Source organism: Malaclemys terrapin, chromosome 10, assembly GCF_027887155.1.
Source record: "Malaclemys terrapin pileata isolate rMalTer1 chromosome 10, rMalTer1.hap1, whole genome shotgun sequence".
NCBI classification, from domain to species: domain Eukaryota; kingdom Metazoa; phylum Chordata; order Testudines; family Emydidae; genus Malaclemys; species Malaclemys terrapin.
In genome coordinates this window covers 20,418,230-20,435,205 of record NC_071514.1, presented here as the reverse complement: position 1 = coordinate 20,435,205, position 16,976 = coordinate 20,418,230, and the positions used below count along the sequence as shown (strand labels likewise).

The following is a 16,976-nucleotide window of genomic DNA, read 5'->3' as shown; positions in this document are numbered from 1 at the left end:
AAATCTAAGTACAATATAAGGGAAAAATTGTCAGCACTGATTAAAAATGCTGATTAGTATAATACCCTAAGATATAATAGGAAATGGCCAAATTCTGTTTTCTGTTATACCTGGTTAATCCCTTTGAAATCAGTAGGATTACTCAGGTAAATAAGAACAAAATCTGGTCCTCCAATGCCCCATATGACTTCACCGGGGTTATACAAGTGAGTAGAATTTGGCCCATTGTCTGCAATGACATGTCTATCATGATGCATTTGTGCTGTCGATGTGTGCAAGTCTAGTGTCTGGTAGAGAAGAGGAATTTTCCAGAAAGTAAAAAATGCTGGAAGTGTGAGTACTGGCAAGCTAATATGGTTTCTAATACAACTAATTTGGTTTTAATTTGGCAAAAAGGAGCCTCTCCCATAGCTAGCTTCTGAGTCATTCTTCAGTTTTCATCACAGGACACTAGGCCTTCTTTGCTGTGGTAAGCAGGTCTAGTGACTCAGAGGTTAGTTGTCTGAAACATTATTGGCTTCTGATAGCTTGACAGACTGCAAACAGGCACGGAAGGTACAGCAGAATACTTACTTGACTTTGAACCACAGGAAGGTGCTATCTGGCCATTTGGGCATGTGCACATGTTTGGTCTTGAACAAAATCCATCCCCACAGGAATGTCTGCAAATTGCTGTAAATAAAATAAAAAAGGTTTTAAAATATGTTTAACCCCCCCCCCATAAAACACAAAAGGCACCTGATTCACAACACAAATACAGTATAATTACTAAAATATCGACAGAGACAAGGTGGGTGAGGTAATATCTTTAATTGGACCAACCTAGACACCCATAGCCCGCAGAGAAGCATGCAGGTGACACCCTGAGTGTCTTGTGTGCTGTACATTCCTGGATCAGCAATTCTAACTCCAACAGCCTGCCTATGGCACAAGAACTCCACTTTGGCTTCCGCCCACTTTGGTTACTATTTGCAGGGTGACCCCAATACACTCCCAGTCCCAATGTTCGCCAAAACCATCTGTCCTGAAGTGTCCAGCCCTCTTCTTATGCAATAGATGATATTCTCTCACTCACCTTCTCTCTCTAATATCCTAGGACCAACACAGCTATAATAACACTGGAAACAAAATCTCTGCACACAGAAGGCAGATTCCGTGTGTGGAAATGGAGAGCAAAGGGGGCCCATCCCATTATTTGTAGCGGACAGCCAGACTCGTGCTCCCTGAGAACAAGGCATGGTCAGGCATTAGGACCACCTGTAGTACTAGATGCCCAAAAGGGGACACCCCTTAGGAGCCATGTGCCCATGGTGTTGCCTACTGCATCACTAGTGAAGGATGGTGCTGATGGGCGTGCAGGCCTGTACCTTTCATCTAGCACCAGAGATGTACACGGCAATGTGATAGTTGTCACCTCAGATATTACTCTCCCTATCTGTGTCATCCACAATCAAAACACCTCTGATAGTTGTTGCTGGTATGGTACACCTTTACACAAACACACACGTATAGATACCTATGGTTGTACATATATTTTATACCCCCTACGTATATTTCAGGACTAAAGTATAAAGAGGTCCAGCACATGCACGTAGCATAAGTTCCTTTGCCTTGTGGTGTTGCCTCCCTCCTTATGAAAAAGCATTCTTGTTTAAATGGGGAAACAAAGGAACAAATTCCATAGCTCCTAACTCCTGAAGAGCCCGAACATCGCTTGGCTCAGGGGATTTACCACAGACTCAAGAGGAAAATATCTGTGGGACTCCCTTGTCCAAATATTGTCAACACATCAACTATATACATGCTGTACTGTAGCTTAGAGGGGTTTTTATATTATCTTGCATACGTTAAAATAGTAAATAAATGCAGTATGGCAGGTACTGAACTGATACCAGCAATAAATTCAGCTTTGCACAGTCAAGATAAACACACACACACAATGCAACGAGAAAAGATAAATTTCGGCCACAATGTTCAACAACAGTAACTTACGGACTATGCACTGATTTCCACCAGGTAGCGTTTTCCATCCAGGGCAACAGTAGGCATTGTAACGTGATCCACACACATTGGGTCTAAAAGAAAAATTGGTTCTTGTTTTTCTCCAAAATACATTTTAATAACCAAGATTTGAAAATGTCAAAAATAAAATCAGTGCAGTACACATTATGGGAATCGGCTCTCAGCACAAATGTAGCTAATGGTCTATGCATATTTAACAGGAAGCATTTATACTAGTTATTGGCTTTAGTCATGCCTACCCTCGTGTGATGCCAAAAATGACATTGCAAAAATGTGAAATTAATTAATATAATTAAAACTACTCAAAGCAAAAGAAAAAATGTAACAGAGATCCGATAACTCAGATGCTACTGAGTATTTATGTGGACAATGTTAATTTAACTTAGGAAACAGAACAACATATACAGGGTTCAACCCTGCATTCCTCATGCCAGCAAAACTCCCACTGAAATAAGAATAACTCAGAATAACTCCCGACTCCTTGCAGCTTCATGTACTTTTCTATGTCCTTACCGCACTCTAAAATGCTATACTACTCCTATTTTGACCCTAATAACAGGAATGCAAACTATTACATTAGCCAAATTAAAAAGCCAATACATGTAAATATTTATTTAGCAAAAATGTTAGCAAAAAAATTAAAACGTGTGTTTCTAGTGAGCTGAAATGCCTGTGAATTAAATACTAAGGCACCTGGTATACTGAGAACCTATTATTGCTACTCACTTCTTAGACATAGGAACCACTGGGGCCAATCCTTCAAATTCAGACTTCCCAGCAGTAGTACCTTTTAAGTGAGTGGTAGATAAGTTTTGCAGGATTGGGCTCTGCAGTGTCATATTTCTAACAGTCAGTGAAAATACACAAGTTGAAAACACCATTCTGTGCCTCTCAAGGTTCAAATCCTCCTTGTTTTACTCCCATGAGTAGTCCCACTCAATGGAACTACTCCTGTAAGGAAGACTAACAGAATATAGCTCCAAATGCAAGAAAATAGATCTTCCTTTTCTTTTACATACCATAAGCTTACTAGGGGCCAGATCCTACAACCCTTCCTCAGGCACACAACTTGAGTAAAGTATGCCAAAATCTAGACCTTGATAAATATGGATTCCTTAGCATACCCTCTAACTTACAGAGACAGATTAAATGCTTGTTTTTCTTTTTAGGACATTGTTTGACCTTTTTTAGTTTTTTTTTTTTAAACTATGAAATATAGATACAGAAAGTTCTTCAGCCATAGTATTACAATGTCTACGTAAACATCTGCCCTGCATGATGCGACAACTCAAGCATCGATTTCCAAACTTCCTTGATATTTATAAGCATTTATTTGTGTGTATGTCCCAAATTACTGCCTTATATTTTTCTAGTGATATGCATTATTAATAGAATCTTATGTATTATTATTTCACCAACTTCAATGGCATCACTTTGGTGATTAAGGATATGACCCAAAGCCCAATGGCAACACTCATCAACTTCAGTGGGTTTGGAGTCAATGGCTCCGTGCTCAAAAAGGTAAGTACGGGCTGTATAATTGGGCCCCATTTCTCAGAACATCACACTGCTCTTTTCTCTAACTGCTTTTACAGGTTTTAAAACTCCTCATTCATATATTTTCAACATATTCAATTGTAATTGTTTCAGCTACATCCCCCAGGGCTACAAGCATGTTACTTTCTAGGAGTTCCCCTCTCATCAATACAAAACTGCTCCAGTATCTCATGCCAAATCAAAACTGGGAACTAGGCAAGGGAGATTTCCTTTCACCTTCTCCTGTCTGAAGAAATAATGGAACTTATTAATACAGACTGGCTGGCATTGTTGGTACCTGGAAACAAACTGACAGTATCTAGTTTTGGTTGGGGATAACCTCTAAGCATAAGGCCACAAGGCAACGGTTAGACACTGAGCCAAATTTTTATCTCAGTTACACCAATTAGAGCAGTGTAAATCCACAGTAAGTAGATCATCTTCTGGTTAAGACACAGGTTAAGAGTCAGGAATAGAGCTAGACAGGAACTGGAACTCCTGTTCCATGGGAAATTGTGAAATTTAAAAATTAATTAATTAAAAATCATTTCAAAATTGGCTCCAGGGCAGTCAGCTTGCCAGGTCCCATGACACGAAAAGCCTTGGGAACGCCAATACAAAAAGCCAGGCCCTGTCTGCTTCAAGCCTGCTTGGCAAGCAGGGTCCTGTTGGAAACCTCCTGGTTTCCACTGGAATTTCATCAAATTTGGCATGTTCCCACAGAACGTTTCAATTTCAACAAGTTTGCATTTTCTGACAGAAAAACGTCGTTTCTGACCAGCTCTAGTGAGGAGATCAGTGTTCAATTCTCAGCTATGCCACAGATGTCCTGAGTAACATTACCCTGTGTACATCAGTCAGTCTATTTATATAATGGGAATAAGGATTCTTGAGTTCTGAGCCTACAATTCACTAACATTATGAGACACTCAGATACTACAGTAATAAATGCCATAGAATAAATACGTTAATTGAATGAGATTAGAATCTAGTCTACTTTACCTTCTGTGACGCTATGATAGTAATATATAGGTTGGACTAAATTAATCAATGATTTAAGTGGACACAACTCCATTGATTGCAACCACTTATGTTCATGGCCAATTTTGGTCACTGCATCTAAATGCATACATCAAGGCTTATAAAGTTATGTAAGTCTTGCTTTTCACCTGCTTATATCCATGTCAATAGTCTAGATATGCCAGTCATATTCTTCCCTTTCCTACCGTTCCCTCAGTACAATCAAATTTAAAGAGGGCAGCTGAATTACATACACAGTAACTTGGGACAATGAAACAAAATTATAACAAACAACTGTTGCGTTTATTTTGAAGGTAAATAAAAAAAATGTAAGAGGGTCAAAAGCTCATATTTAAGTAATATTTTGTGATTAAAGAATACATATATAAAAACACATATGGTATATAGTTTATTGTACTATTTGTTGGTCCATGGCAAGTTATGGAACGGAGCAAATTCACCAGGTTTTTTTTTTTAAATATACTATATTTTAAGATCACTTTTATTATTGTCAACCAGTTATTTTTTTTGTTATAACACAGTCACAAGGTTACCTAGTTAAAGGGAATATAGAAACATTAGTTTTTAACAAATACATGTTCAAAGAACAATTTTTTCTGTTAAAATTATTGGTTACAGACACTAAAGATGCATTATGAGGCACAATGCTAAGGAAGATAACAATTTCTCTGACTGGCATTACATGGAGAATGCATTTTTATTATAAGGTAACTTATAAGAACAAAATGGGTAAAACATTTATACGCCTCATAAGTTCTATGCACTACATACAGAATTTCTTTACTTTTGATTAAGACAGGTGTCTTTTTAAAAACAAAGAAGTTGCCATACTCTTCTTCCAGCACTGGCCAACACCCAGTGTTCCAGGGAAAAGAAATCCTTTTAATGCAACTAGCCAATGTAATGCTGTCTATAGGGGAAAACACATGCCAGACCTCAATGGGCAACCATGCTTATACACTGAAGCAGGTCATTCAATTACCCTTATTATAGCCTTACTTTGTATATCCACAAGTGGTTCAAATAATAATAATAAAATTACCCAATTTCTCCCTCCCCTCAACCCAGTGTTCATCTTGGTGACCTCCTCCAGAAGTGACTTTCCCAACTCACAGATTCTACACTTCATAAAGAAATACATACTAAATTCACTGCCGTTAATTTTCACAGTGTCCCCTTGTTCTCGGATCATGGAACAGTGTAAAAAGGAAGCACTGAGAAATTCTGCACTTACAAACCTAATGACTCTACTTCTGTCAAGCCCCTCCCTCCCTCCTCTCCTTTGAAAACTAAACAATCCAAGTCTATTATACCTCATCATAACTGTCTATCCAGATATTTATAATGCACCCATCAGTCGACTTTCTAGCTTACCAGAGCTAGACACTGTTGTGTAGATGAGGGTGTACTGCTGTAAATTTACAAAATTACTTCATCCTATTTTCTGTGTGTGTGGCATTTGGGGAGGGGGAGAGGTTCCAAGTGAATTTAGTGCTGGGAAAGGTACCAGGACAGTCCTGGACCCTGCAGTCCTCTCTCCAGAGAAGGGATCTGCAGCAATTCGGCTGTGATCTACCGGTAGCTTATGTAGCCTTCTCAAGTAGCTCACCAGCAGCTCTTCCCTCTCTCTCCATCCAGCAGCACTACTGGAATTAGCAGATCTCTCTTTCTGCATCACCTCCTGCTGCTTCTATGGCAAAGGAAGGTACAATAGAAGGCAGAGAGACTTTTTACTCCTGATCCTATTGCAGCTGCTAGTGGGGAAGGGAGGGAGCAGCACACACATACACACACTCCATGGGTTGAAAGTGAAGATCTCCAGCGGCTGACCCCCTCTCTCCCCAGGCCTGAGGCAGGGTGAAGTTCTCCTTGCCTCTGCCTCACTCCCCAGGCCTACAATCACATCCACTGCAGATGGGAGGGGAGGTGTATCAATGGCAGCTCTCGCAGCCTGCAGGAGATTGAAGGGAGAGCTACAGCAGCTCCTCTCGCCTCGCAGAGGGCACTGTGAAGTGGACAGAGTAGTGAAGGTCTCCTCTGCTGCTCATCCAGCTACCCTCCCTCACCATAGTCAACAGATGAAATGGAGAAGCAGCCAGGACACAGAGAGGGAAACGCCAGAGGGGTGAGCTGGAGAGGCACTTAGATATGGGCACAGCTGTGGGCTTCAGCTGATATTCTGACCTGCTTGCATATTCAGCGAGCATGCATTGCTTCTTTTACATAAATCCTCATTACCATCAAATCCTTCAATTCCTTGCTCTTCCCTATCAAACCTATCATTTGCCTCCTTGAGTTTCCCACCAGCCCCCTAGTCCAGTTTCTTCTGCTCAAATTTCCCTCTTCTCCCTAGTCTGGGTCCTCCATATGTCCCCCCTCATGCTCTGGTTCCCCGCATCCCTCCTCGCTACATCCCCCAGCTCTCTTCTGCCTACAGCATGGTCACCAACATGCCCACAGCCATAGAAGCATGGCTAGAATGACCCCTTATATCACTCTGCACTGCATTACCCTTTATACGTATATGAGTGCAGCAGGTTGGTGCTATGTTGTAGATATGATCTCTGTAGCTAGAGTCCTCATCTAGAGAGGACTGCGTAGAATGCCTCTCCCACAAGGCTGCAATGTCGCCAATTCGGAGAATGAAGCCGCTGCTCAGGAACGCAGCATCGAGAACAGAAAATCAAGAGTCTCCCAGACCAATTGGGAGATTGAACAGGTCTGGATGATGCGGGGGAAAGTCAGCTAGACAACCCACTAAAGCACAAATGACTTAGTTGTACTCTGAAAAAGAAGCAGAAAATGCACCATTTTCATTAATTTATACACACAAAAGGAAGCTATTCTACTGCTTATATTGTACCTTATCCCCCACCTTTTGTCTAGCTCTTATCTTTCAGACTGTAAGCTTTTCAATGCAGAGACTGCATCTTCCTGTGTCTGTACTGCACCTAGCAAGTTTGAGTACTACCCTTTTAAATAAATATAACGATCTCTTATATTCCCACTCTGATTAATGTACAAAAGAAAAAAGCCAGCATGGGCAGCTCATACATCACCCCAAAGCTGCTGTTGGCAAAGAGGGTGCTTTGGACGGTCACCTTCGCCACACCTCATGAGAAACATGAAGACTATCCCAAAATCTTCAAATTCAGGGTCATATTCTGCTACTCGTACTTCCACCTTCCCCCTCAAGTAATCCCATCAAAGTCAATGCACCCACCCACTCAGCATAAGTAAGGATGGCAGAATCTGACCCAAAGAGAGCACATGCATTTTGAAAACTTAGACGACCATATTTTCAAAGTCTTAAAAAAAGGGGTGGGGGGAGAGCACGGAAGAGGCTGCATTTTTCAGAGTTACTTATATACTCACAAACCATAAAAAAAGCTTTCCCTGATCACATGGTGATGAAAAAAGCCATGACTGAAGCCCACAGCTTTGTTCAAAGACTTCCAAAATAAACAAATTCTGTCTTCAATTAATAACATGCGGGTGAAAATGCAGTAGCTAGATGAGTTGAATTATTGTCAAAGGATGTTAGTCATCTCCTGGAAAACTGATAAATGTGTATGAATATTGTTCTCTCTCAGTTTCCATTAACTGATACATGAGACTGACATGCTCAGCTGGTGATACTTTTGCATCTGATGCTTGAAGACAGTAGCTCAAAGAAGCTGTTTCTTTAATGGTATTGTTATCGAATGCAAGTAGTATGTATGTGGTTAGCAAGAAATGGAATACGCCCCGTCTAACACTGGATTTGAGGCTTCATTGCTCACCATCCTCAGCAGGCACTCTGTGAAGCAACAGTCTCAACATGTCATGGGAGTAGTGGTAAATATTGTTAACTGCATATAAGTCAGATACCTTCAGCATCACCAACGCTGTCAGTCTTGTGTACATGTTAGGTACATTTCTATGAAAGATGCCTAGAGCATTGGATAGATACTTTTTTCTTTAAATAAAAATCTCACCCTAGAATTTTGGACAGTAACCCCCTACCACCCATCATTAACACCACCTAAGCTCATTACATTGGACTAATATAAAACTTAGAGATCTGAAGTGCAACAAAGTAGCTCAGTGAAAAGGCTGGAGAGGCCTGAACTAGAACATGGTAGGCAGCAGAGCAAGCCACAGTGCCCTGTTCACATATCTCAGCTGTATTCAGACCTCTATCGGGGGCCTGATCCGTCAAGACTTCTCCTTCCCACTGAGGTTATTTGGATATGAACGTTTGTCAACTAAAACTGGATTGAGACCACCAAATCTTCACTGAGTTACCCAGAATGGCTCCCAGGTCTCATTTCTCAGAGGATCAATGAATTTCAAGCCCCATCAGTAAATATGGTAAATGGATTATTTTTGCCAATATGCCCTTAAACTATGAAAACTTACCTGGCATTTTAGTGGTGTAGAATCAAAAAAGCCAGTAGGCCACAGGCACTTAAAGTCTGAAATGGCTTGATGGCAACTCATTCGTCTCTACTCTGGACACTGAACTCTTCGCTGTTTAACTTGGTTTTAAAATAACGTTTTTTCCCTCACAGAAGAGGACAAAAACACTCCTGTTGTCTGGGGAAAATATATGGGTGGGTGAGGAGGTGTTTTGGAGGGAAAAGGAAATCATGGTCCACATTAAAATCCATCTGCCATCTCTTGCTGCTTAATCTTCCTGTTTCTGAAAGCCTTCTGGAATTTGTCAAAATTGTTCCAAGCAGGCAAATGCCGACAGTCAGTCATTCTTGCTTTTTGCAGCATATTTAGTACTGTGGACTCACGGCAGCGATATGCACTCCTAACATGTGAAAGATGGAATTAAAGGATTTTTAATAAGAAACTTAGGTATGTATGAAAAGCAACCTCAGATCTCTGTGATGGTATCTGTGAGCACAATCCTGCTCCCACCTCTGAGAATCTGCCAGGACAGAGACACAGCAGAACTAGTCTGGAAAGAGAGGGTACAGGACTTGGGCCAATACATGGAGTCCTCCCATCCTGTGTAGGACCAAGTCTGGTTCTGTGGTGACTCCCTCCACTGCTGGATTGGGGTCAAATGGAGGTAAAGCAGTGACAAAAAGACAAGAGGCAGGAGCAGAGCCAATAGACACACTGCTATGCAGATTCACCAGCTATCGACTTCTGTGGAGGGGTGGAGCAGCAGAAAGGGCTTCAATAGCAACAGCAGAGCATTTCTCCTGTGAAGCGAAGGTTCCTTCGCCCATCATCCTCACAGAACTACCTTAAATCAAAGCCTCAGACTTGGTGCACGTGCAAGGACCTGGGCACAGATATACAGTGCTGCTTCTTCACAATTTTAACACAGATCTAGAAGAGAAGCAACAAATCAATGACTCTGTAGCCAGTGCCACTCCAAACATGATTTTGCATGCACAACATATATGATGCACGTGCATAATCATGATACATTAGGCATTCATGAATCCTCCTTGTTCTTTTGTAGCATTACACCAATATTTTATTAATACTAGCCTAGCATCAGCTTATTCTGATCGCCATGATTGTTCAGTGCATCATCAATTAAATCCTGCATAATACTATCTGCTAGTTCTGCTCCCTTCTGCAATGCCAACTGTCTCTACCATACATCTTTGACCTGCCTCTTGTCTACAGTGTGCAGCACTGTCCCATTGTTTTGTCTTCCTTTCATCAACCAATTCCTCCTTTGCCACTTCAGCTTCACCCTGAAATATCGCCTGGGGGCAGCTGCCAGCTTTTTTCAGAATGGAACTTGCTTACAGAGAATCTGTCTGAGAATTCGTAAGAGACAGGAAGATTCCATGAACCAGTGTAGCAGAGTCACTCCAATATCAAGCACCATCACCCAAGCACTGACTGCCAAGTAGTGTGACAGGAGCTAGGGCAAGGGAAGAGTTTCCCTTAATGAGGCAGCAGCAGGAGTGGGGAGAATTCGATTCCAGGGAAAGATTGGTGGCATGTGCACTGCTGCCCTTCCCAGGGGTTTTGACAAGGGAAGGCAGCTCTGAAATGTAGCCAGACTAGTGTAGGAGCCCCATGATGAAGTCTGCCCGGGGTGGTGATGAATGTTCACATCCCCCAGCTGCCCTGGCCATGACCCTTCACAGAAAGCACAGCTCATTACTGGGGAAGACACTGCCCATCTGTGCAGGAGAGTTGCTGGCATTGCTGGGAGATGTACCACAGACAGACAATCTGCCAGGAGCCCTGCCATACACTAGTCAAAGCTGGCGTAACCCAGGGATGAATCAAGCCTGGGTTTGGAATAAATTAGACAGAGGCTAGACAGAGTGGGCAGAGCAAGGCTGAGAGAGTAGCAGAGACAGTTTGCTTGCCAGATAAAGACTGAACTGAAATGGAGAAAAAGCAGTTAGTTAAACTGGACAAGGGGAAGGATGTTGTAATGATCAGATACAGGGTGAAATCTCTAGCCTCTCTGCTCCCCATTCCCCCCCACCACAAAAAAATGCACCTGGACTCTTATTTTCAAGGAAAAGTTCATTGATGTTAAGAATGGTCTTTTCTTAACTCCTTAGCTCCAACAGTTGGCATCTGCCTCATGTAAAAAGACAGCTTCCTGGTGCCAAAGGTAAAAACCAAACTAATACAATAGGCCAGATTTTTAAAGGGGCCTCCATCCAGTCTCCTCCTTTTTTGAGCAAAGGTGGTGCCTGGAAACACTGCATCCAAAAGTAATAGCAGAAACAAAACTGACCTCTTAAACATGGTACTTAATTATGAATGGAAATGAGGTCTTTGGCTAAGTGTCCACATTCACACATGCAGTTAAAAGTGCCTGGCCTTTACAAATTTGGCTCAGAGTGTTGAAGTATATCCAGTATGCCAGTAAATGCCACTGAAGAATTCTAAAGGTATGCAGGTTTGGCCTTATTACCCTGTTTAAAGCCATCTATAATCATATCATTACCTTTTACTGTAAAATGGCTTTGCGGACACCTGTGTGTGTCTATCCATGTGCAGAGCTCCCAAGTTTCCTGAGATGGGGCCCATTCATCAGCTGATGTAAACTGGGGTAGCTCCATTGACTGTTGACTTGGCCCTGAAGTTTTAGTCCAGACTTAACCTACTCCCTCAACTCCAACAAAATTGTGAAGCAATGAACTAGATAGAGTTTTAAAAATCATGTATTTCTACCACAGCTGATTTTCACATATCCCACTGATTATTAAACTAGTTTTGCCAGTTATCCTCAAGCAAAATGAGGCATTTTTACCATTGTGCTTTGTCTCAGTACAAACAACCAGAGTGCTCAGCCATAGTGCTTATTATCCCATAAAGAAGACATTAAGCATCTGTCCCATGTCACCAAATTCTTATGCCATGTTTCATGCACGTGTATGTGTGGCATACACAGGATCTCTTATGACTGTCTGATTTTCTTCCCCTGTAGTGTGAGAGTGTGGTGTGTCTGTGCCATGCAGTGAGTTTAACATGATAATTACTCCTCACAGGACGGTACTACTGTCCCAGAATCTTGGCTCAGTTCAGCTGAGGAAAGAACAGACTTAGTAGCTCCACGGGTGTTCTTGGCTCTGCAGTCCTGAGGCCAATGCGCATGTCAGGAACTCAAAATGACCTGCAAGATCTTTCCTTCAGCAACACTGAACATCCTGCAAACCCCAGCTCCTATCATACTGGGCCCGCCAAATACAGCAATTGGGTGATGGTATTTGACATCAGGGGACTCTGCTACACTGGTTCACGGAATCTTCCTGTCATCATTTTGCAGGGACAGATTCATCTGACTTGACAGCCATGCATTGTTCTCACGCTTAGCCATAGAATGGCAAATTCTTAGGCACATTCTCTCATTGTTCTACATGCTAATGTCAGTGGGTCCAGCCCTAGACCAATTTACGTGGCAGTATGAGGCACATGAGACCCAGCATGCCATGGAAACTAACGGCATGCTGGGCCAACCAAGCATGGTCCATAAAAGGGAATGAAGGGTCTCCCATGCATTCCATGAGCAAGAACTATAGAACATGCTCAAGGGATGGCATACCCCAATCCTTCCTTTCACCTCACCTTTTAGAGCCAAGGCAGATGTCTGTAGTCACCCCAAGGTAGTTCCAGCCGGGGAGCGAGGGAGGGACTAGCTCAAGGTTTCTGCACCACTGCCAACATTCACGATCTCATTGCCAGTGATTGGGGTCAATTGTGGGAGTCTCTTACAGTCTCACAAAGAAACAAAAGCAGCTCAGGAATTTTGCGGGATTTGCATGGCGTTTCCTGCTTCGGCCGCTAGAGGCTGCTTGCACACATCTTGTGTGCTCTGAGCGGAGCAGGCAAAGCACAACACAGCTGAGCAGCCTCTCTCTGAGGACAACAGCAGCAGTCTCACCTCCACCACAGGGCATGAAGGTGTGTGGAGTGTTGGGGAGTATTAGATGAAAGAACTCAAGGGAATTCACCCTAACGCTGCAGGCTAGAGACTGGTAGCACCTGTTGGAAGCTCACAGAGGACTGGAGTTGCAGGATGTTGCCAGTGAGGCTGGGAGTGTGAGGGACTGGGGGAGGCAGCCAAGGAGGGGGAGGCATTGAAATGGAAGTAAGTTAGGGAGCAGGTGAACAGGGGAAAGGACCTGAATTTGTGTGCACGTACTCTGTATGCTCTGAAAGTTGAATTTTCAAGCTCCACTGTTGAAAACATGTTGGGGGCAGTGGAGAGGCAGGGGGAGTTTAAAATCCAGACAGATGGCCAAACAGCCTGATTTTGGGAGAGATTTTCAAAGGCACAACTGGCACTTGGGAACCTCCCTGCCGTTGAAAGTCAATAGGAGCTAGGCACCTAACTGCTGTTCATGCCTTTGAAAATCTGCCTGAACTTCTCCCTCACCCCCTCAACTCCTGTGATTTTTAGGCCAATCTAAGGGTGAGAGGACTTGTGGTTTTTGAACTCCTGCAGTTAGCAAGACTGTTCCTGTGTTTTTTAAAGTAAATTAAATATGTCTGGTGTGGAGGAGTGGGAAAGGGCTGCTGCTAGTGGACACTCTACTTTAGCCCATCCCACCTCCAAGAGCCACAAGAAGGGAAATCAGCCATCTTTAGCTTTGGAGTTGTCAACCAATCCATTGTCTTTGAGGCACGTGCTCCCATTCGGCATCTCTCTGTAGCAGACTGCTGTCCAGCCACAAAGGAACCTGCTTTCCACACTCCTCCCTCCCCACTCCAAGAACGAAGAGGTCCACATGAAATATGACAATCAGTCTGAGATGAGTTTGTGGCCCTGGGAAGAGAGGCAGGGGAAGGATGTGTGGCTACACAAACAGTATATGGACTCATTTGGGGAGTGCTTCCTTCCTCCTCAGAAGTGGTTTAGCCTCAGCAGCTCTCCAGTCCAGGTGGATCACTCATCTTTTGTGCATTCCATTCTGTTTGACCCAGGAATGGGCCCAAAGTGACTTCCAGCCACCAAACAAGGAGAGAATATTATGAATATTAGAATATTATTCTAAGGTTTTATGTCCTGTAAGACATCGAATGGTATTACAGAGTATAGTTGTTGGCCTGAACTGGAGCTCTCAAGAAGAGCTATTGAAAGGTACTTTGTAGTTCACTTTAGACATGGGGAGCAGCAAAAAAACAAAAACCAAAACCAAACAAAAAAAACTTCTATGCAGGAGGCTCTCACCTACATGTCTCAACCACCTCTGTGTGTCCAGGCTTCCTCATGCATCTTCAAATATCTGCAGGTTTAGGGGAAGAATCTTCCAGGTTGGTGTGGGAGAGGTGGGAGGAATACAAATTATTCCCCCACCCCAGAATGATTCCTGGGGGCCTCTATGAGTAGAAATTCACTAGTACCTATGAGGGTTTTTCCAAATAGTGGTAGGACATGGCCCGTGTGTCTTTGCTCAATACATTTCTATGAAAAGGAGTTCTCTTTTGCTTCGTTATGCAAACAGTTCAACGGTGCTTTTGTTAGGTCCCCATGTTGTCAATGTGCTAGTAATCAGATGCAGCTAAATGCACAGATATGTCCAAAATAACCGCGATGAAAATTTTCTTTAAAGTCCATACAGAGTTAAATATGGAACACAAGTCATAACAAACAAGACACTCTTTGTACTAAGTGAGCAACACTTTTGCTGAATGGCAGCACACCAATGAGGAGATAAATGAACCTGAGCGGAAAACAAAGGCTACAACTTCATTCAACAACAGCCAATGTAAGAGGGCAGATAGGCAGTCCAAGCCAAAATGTCCCTCCTACCTCCTCCAAAGAGACTTATAAGGACCTAGGCTTACATCAAATTGCCAGGGTCCTGGAGCCCAAATACAGGCCCAAACTACCCAGAATAGGTGGGTTAAGCCCCATGCAGAGTAGTTTGCCTGGGTAATGAGACAACCATATGAGGTCAGGCTGAATCTATCGAGCAGTGTGCAGACTGGCCCCCAACCAAGAATTATCAGTATTTCATGTACCACGTGGTGGGTAATAACATGAGAGGCCTCCATGTTTCTAAAACTAAACTGTCTTTATTAAAAACTATAAACAGAGGTGCCGCAACTGCAGCTACCATTCCAGCCACATGCACACAGACTGGCTTCCTGGTGCCTTCTCCAAACTCTTCCCTCCTGCAATCTGCGCTCCTCCCTCCAACTTCCATGGAAGTTACGACAATCAGACTTAATTCTGCCACTGTTACTCTTCCTCCAGCCCCACTCCAACTAAGCGTTCAGTTTCTATGCACTGGTTACCACTCGCCCGTCTTTGGGTGAGCACTGCCCATCTGACCTAACATGGTAAACTGCAGCAAATAAACTGTCTGCAGATGGACACATATCAAAAAGGGTACAGTCCTATGGGCAAGGCAATACAAGAAATAAAAAAAAAAAAAAAAAAAAAAGACACCAATACAAAATCAGAAGCCATAGCACACACATGGATACCAAACCATGGAAAGCCAACACCCTACACATCTCTACAGCAAAATGATGCAGTGGAACAGGCACGTGGAAACAGATTCAAGTCCTACTACATATCTAGCCCTGTAAACAGGAGTCATAGCATGACCCCATTTCTGACCTGCCAATCACTTGGTCACATGTAGCCAGCCTTGCACATGACCTTTCCTAATCCGTGCCAGACTACTATGTTTCACTTTCCAGGCTACAGGGCTAGCCATCATGAAACCCCCAGCCTGTTGGACAGGCAGAAAGTGGTCCAATCAAATACCCTGTCCAATGGCCAATTGTGACCCCCCCACCTTGCAGCCTGCTAGGCAGCCTGCCATGGTCTATCCTGCGCAGTCAATTAAGCAGGAAAAAATATCTCACCCTGATCTGCACATTGAAGTGTCTTCCTGGCAAAGTGGCACTTGGTGATCAGGCTTCACCTGATTGCCTGGAGCCAGTTTTACAATATTTACGCTACAGCTATGTTTCATCCTGTATTGCAGAGCAGCTGTGCTGTATTCGCTTTACTATAGTCTGTTTACTCTCTCTGTTCTAGTTACGATTTATTACTGAGAATCTATAGAATAACTTGGGTTTTTTCAATTGAGGATTTCTGGCTCAACTATCAAATAATACACAACCAGCATGTCAAAAGATATTTGTGCCCTGACTCAGAATCCAGTTAAAACATCTGCATTTGATGGAAGAAAGAAAGACGTGCTGGGGAGCAGGGTGGCTCAGGAGATTGGTAATGGAATATAGAGCCTCCAGGTCACTTGCTGGTTGGAATACTGCCCTTGATGATGATTCTTGATTGCTTTTCAGTGATCTGCCTGAAATTATTTGGATGGGTCCCCAATCCTAAATTGTGATCCACACAGGCCCAGGAATCTGCCAATGCAGATCACAAAGCAGGATCTTTGGGGTGTCTTGGGTAATCCAGTTTAGAGAGAGATGGTCACACCGCAATAATTAGAAGTATAAATGGAGAGCACAGGGATCTCATGGACCTGGAGACTGAATTACTCTCTCCCTCCTAGAAGCTCCAGAAACAGACTGACATTGGCAAGGTGGTGTGGGGATACTTGCACTGCTCCTGGCTGTGAATAGAGGATTCCAAGGCTATAAGACAGCTTTCACTAAATTCACAGAAAAATAAATATTCTCATAAAAAAAAAAACCAACAGACTAATTAAACAGCACACAGAAGAAGACATCTGTATTATCAAGGATTAAATGCGATTTAATCCCCCCGCCTCCGAAGACCCCAGGCCCCCGGAATCCTCTGGGCGACCCTGCCTTTATCAAATAGTCTCATACTCTGTTTTTTAGGCACGAGAGGATCCACATAAATGTATACCCCAACTTAAATGTATACCCCAAATTAAAAAACACAGTAAAAGAACTAAAAAGGAGCCACCGTGGCTTAACAACCATGTAAAAGAAGCAGT

General features: G+C 43.0%; 1 protein-coding gene across 1 annotated transcript in view; it reads right to left on the bottom strand.

Moving 5' to 3' along the window:
• Window positions 1-16,976, bottom strand: part of FBN1 (fibrillin 1) — a 213,232-nt gene that overhangs the window by 188,006 nt on the left and 8,250 nt on the right. The window contains exons 3-4 of the mRNA XM_054041544.1: window positions 1,993-2,075; window positions 574-672 (exon numbers count right to left, since the gene is read on the bottom strand). Of these exons, the coding sequence (XP_053897519.1) occupies window positions 574-672; window positions 1,993-2,075 (182 nt within the window). The remainder of the gene's footprint in view (window positions 1-573; window positions 673-1,992; window positions 2,076-16,976) is intronic.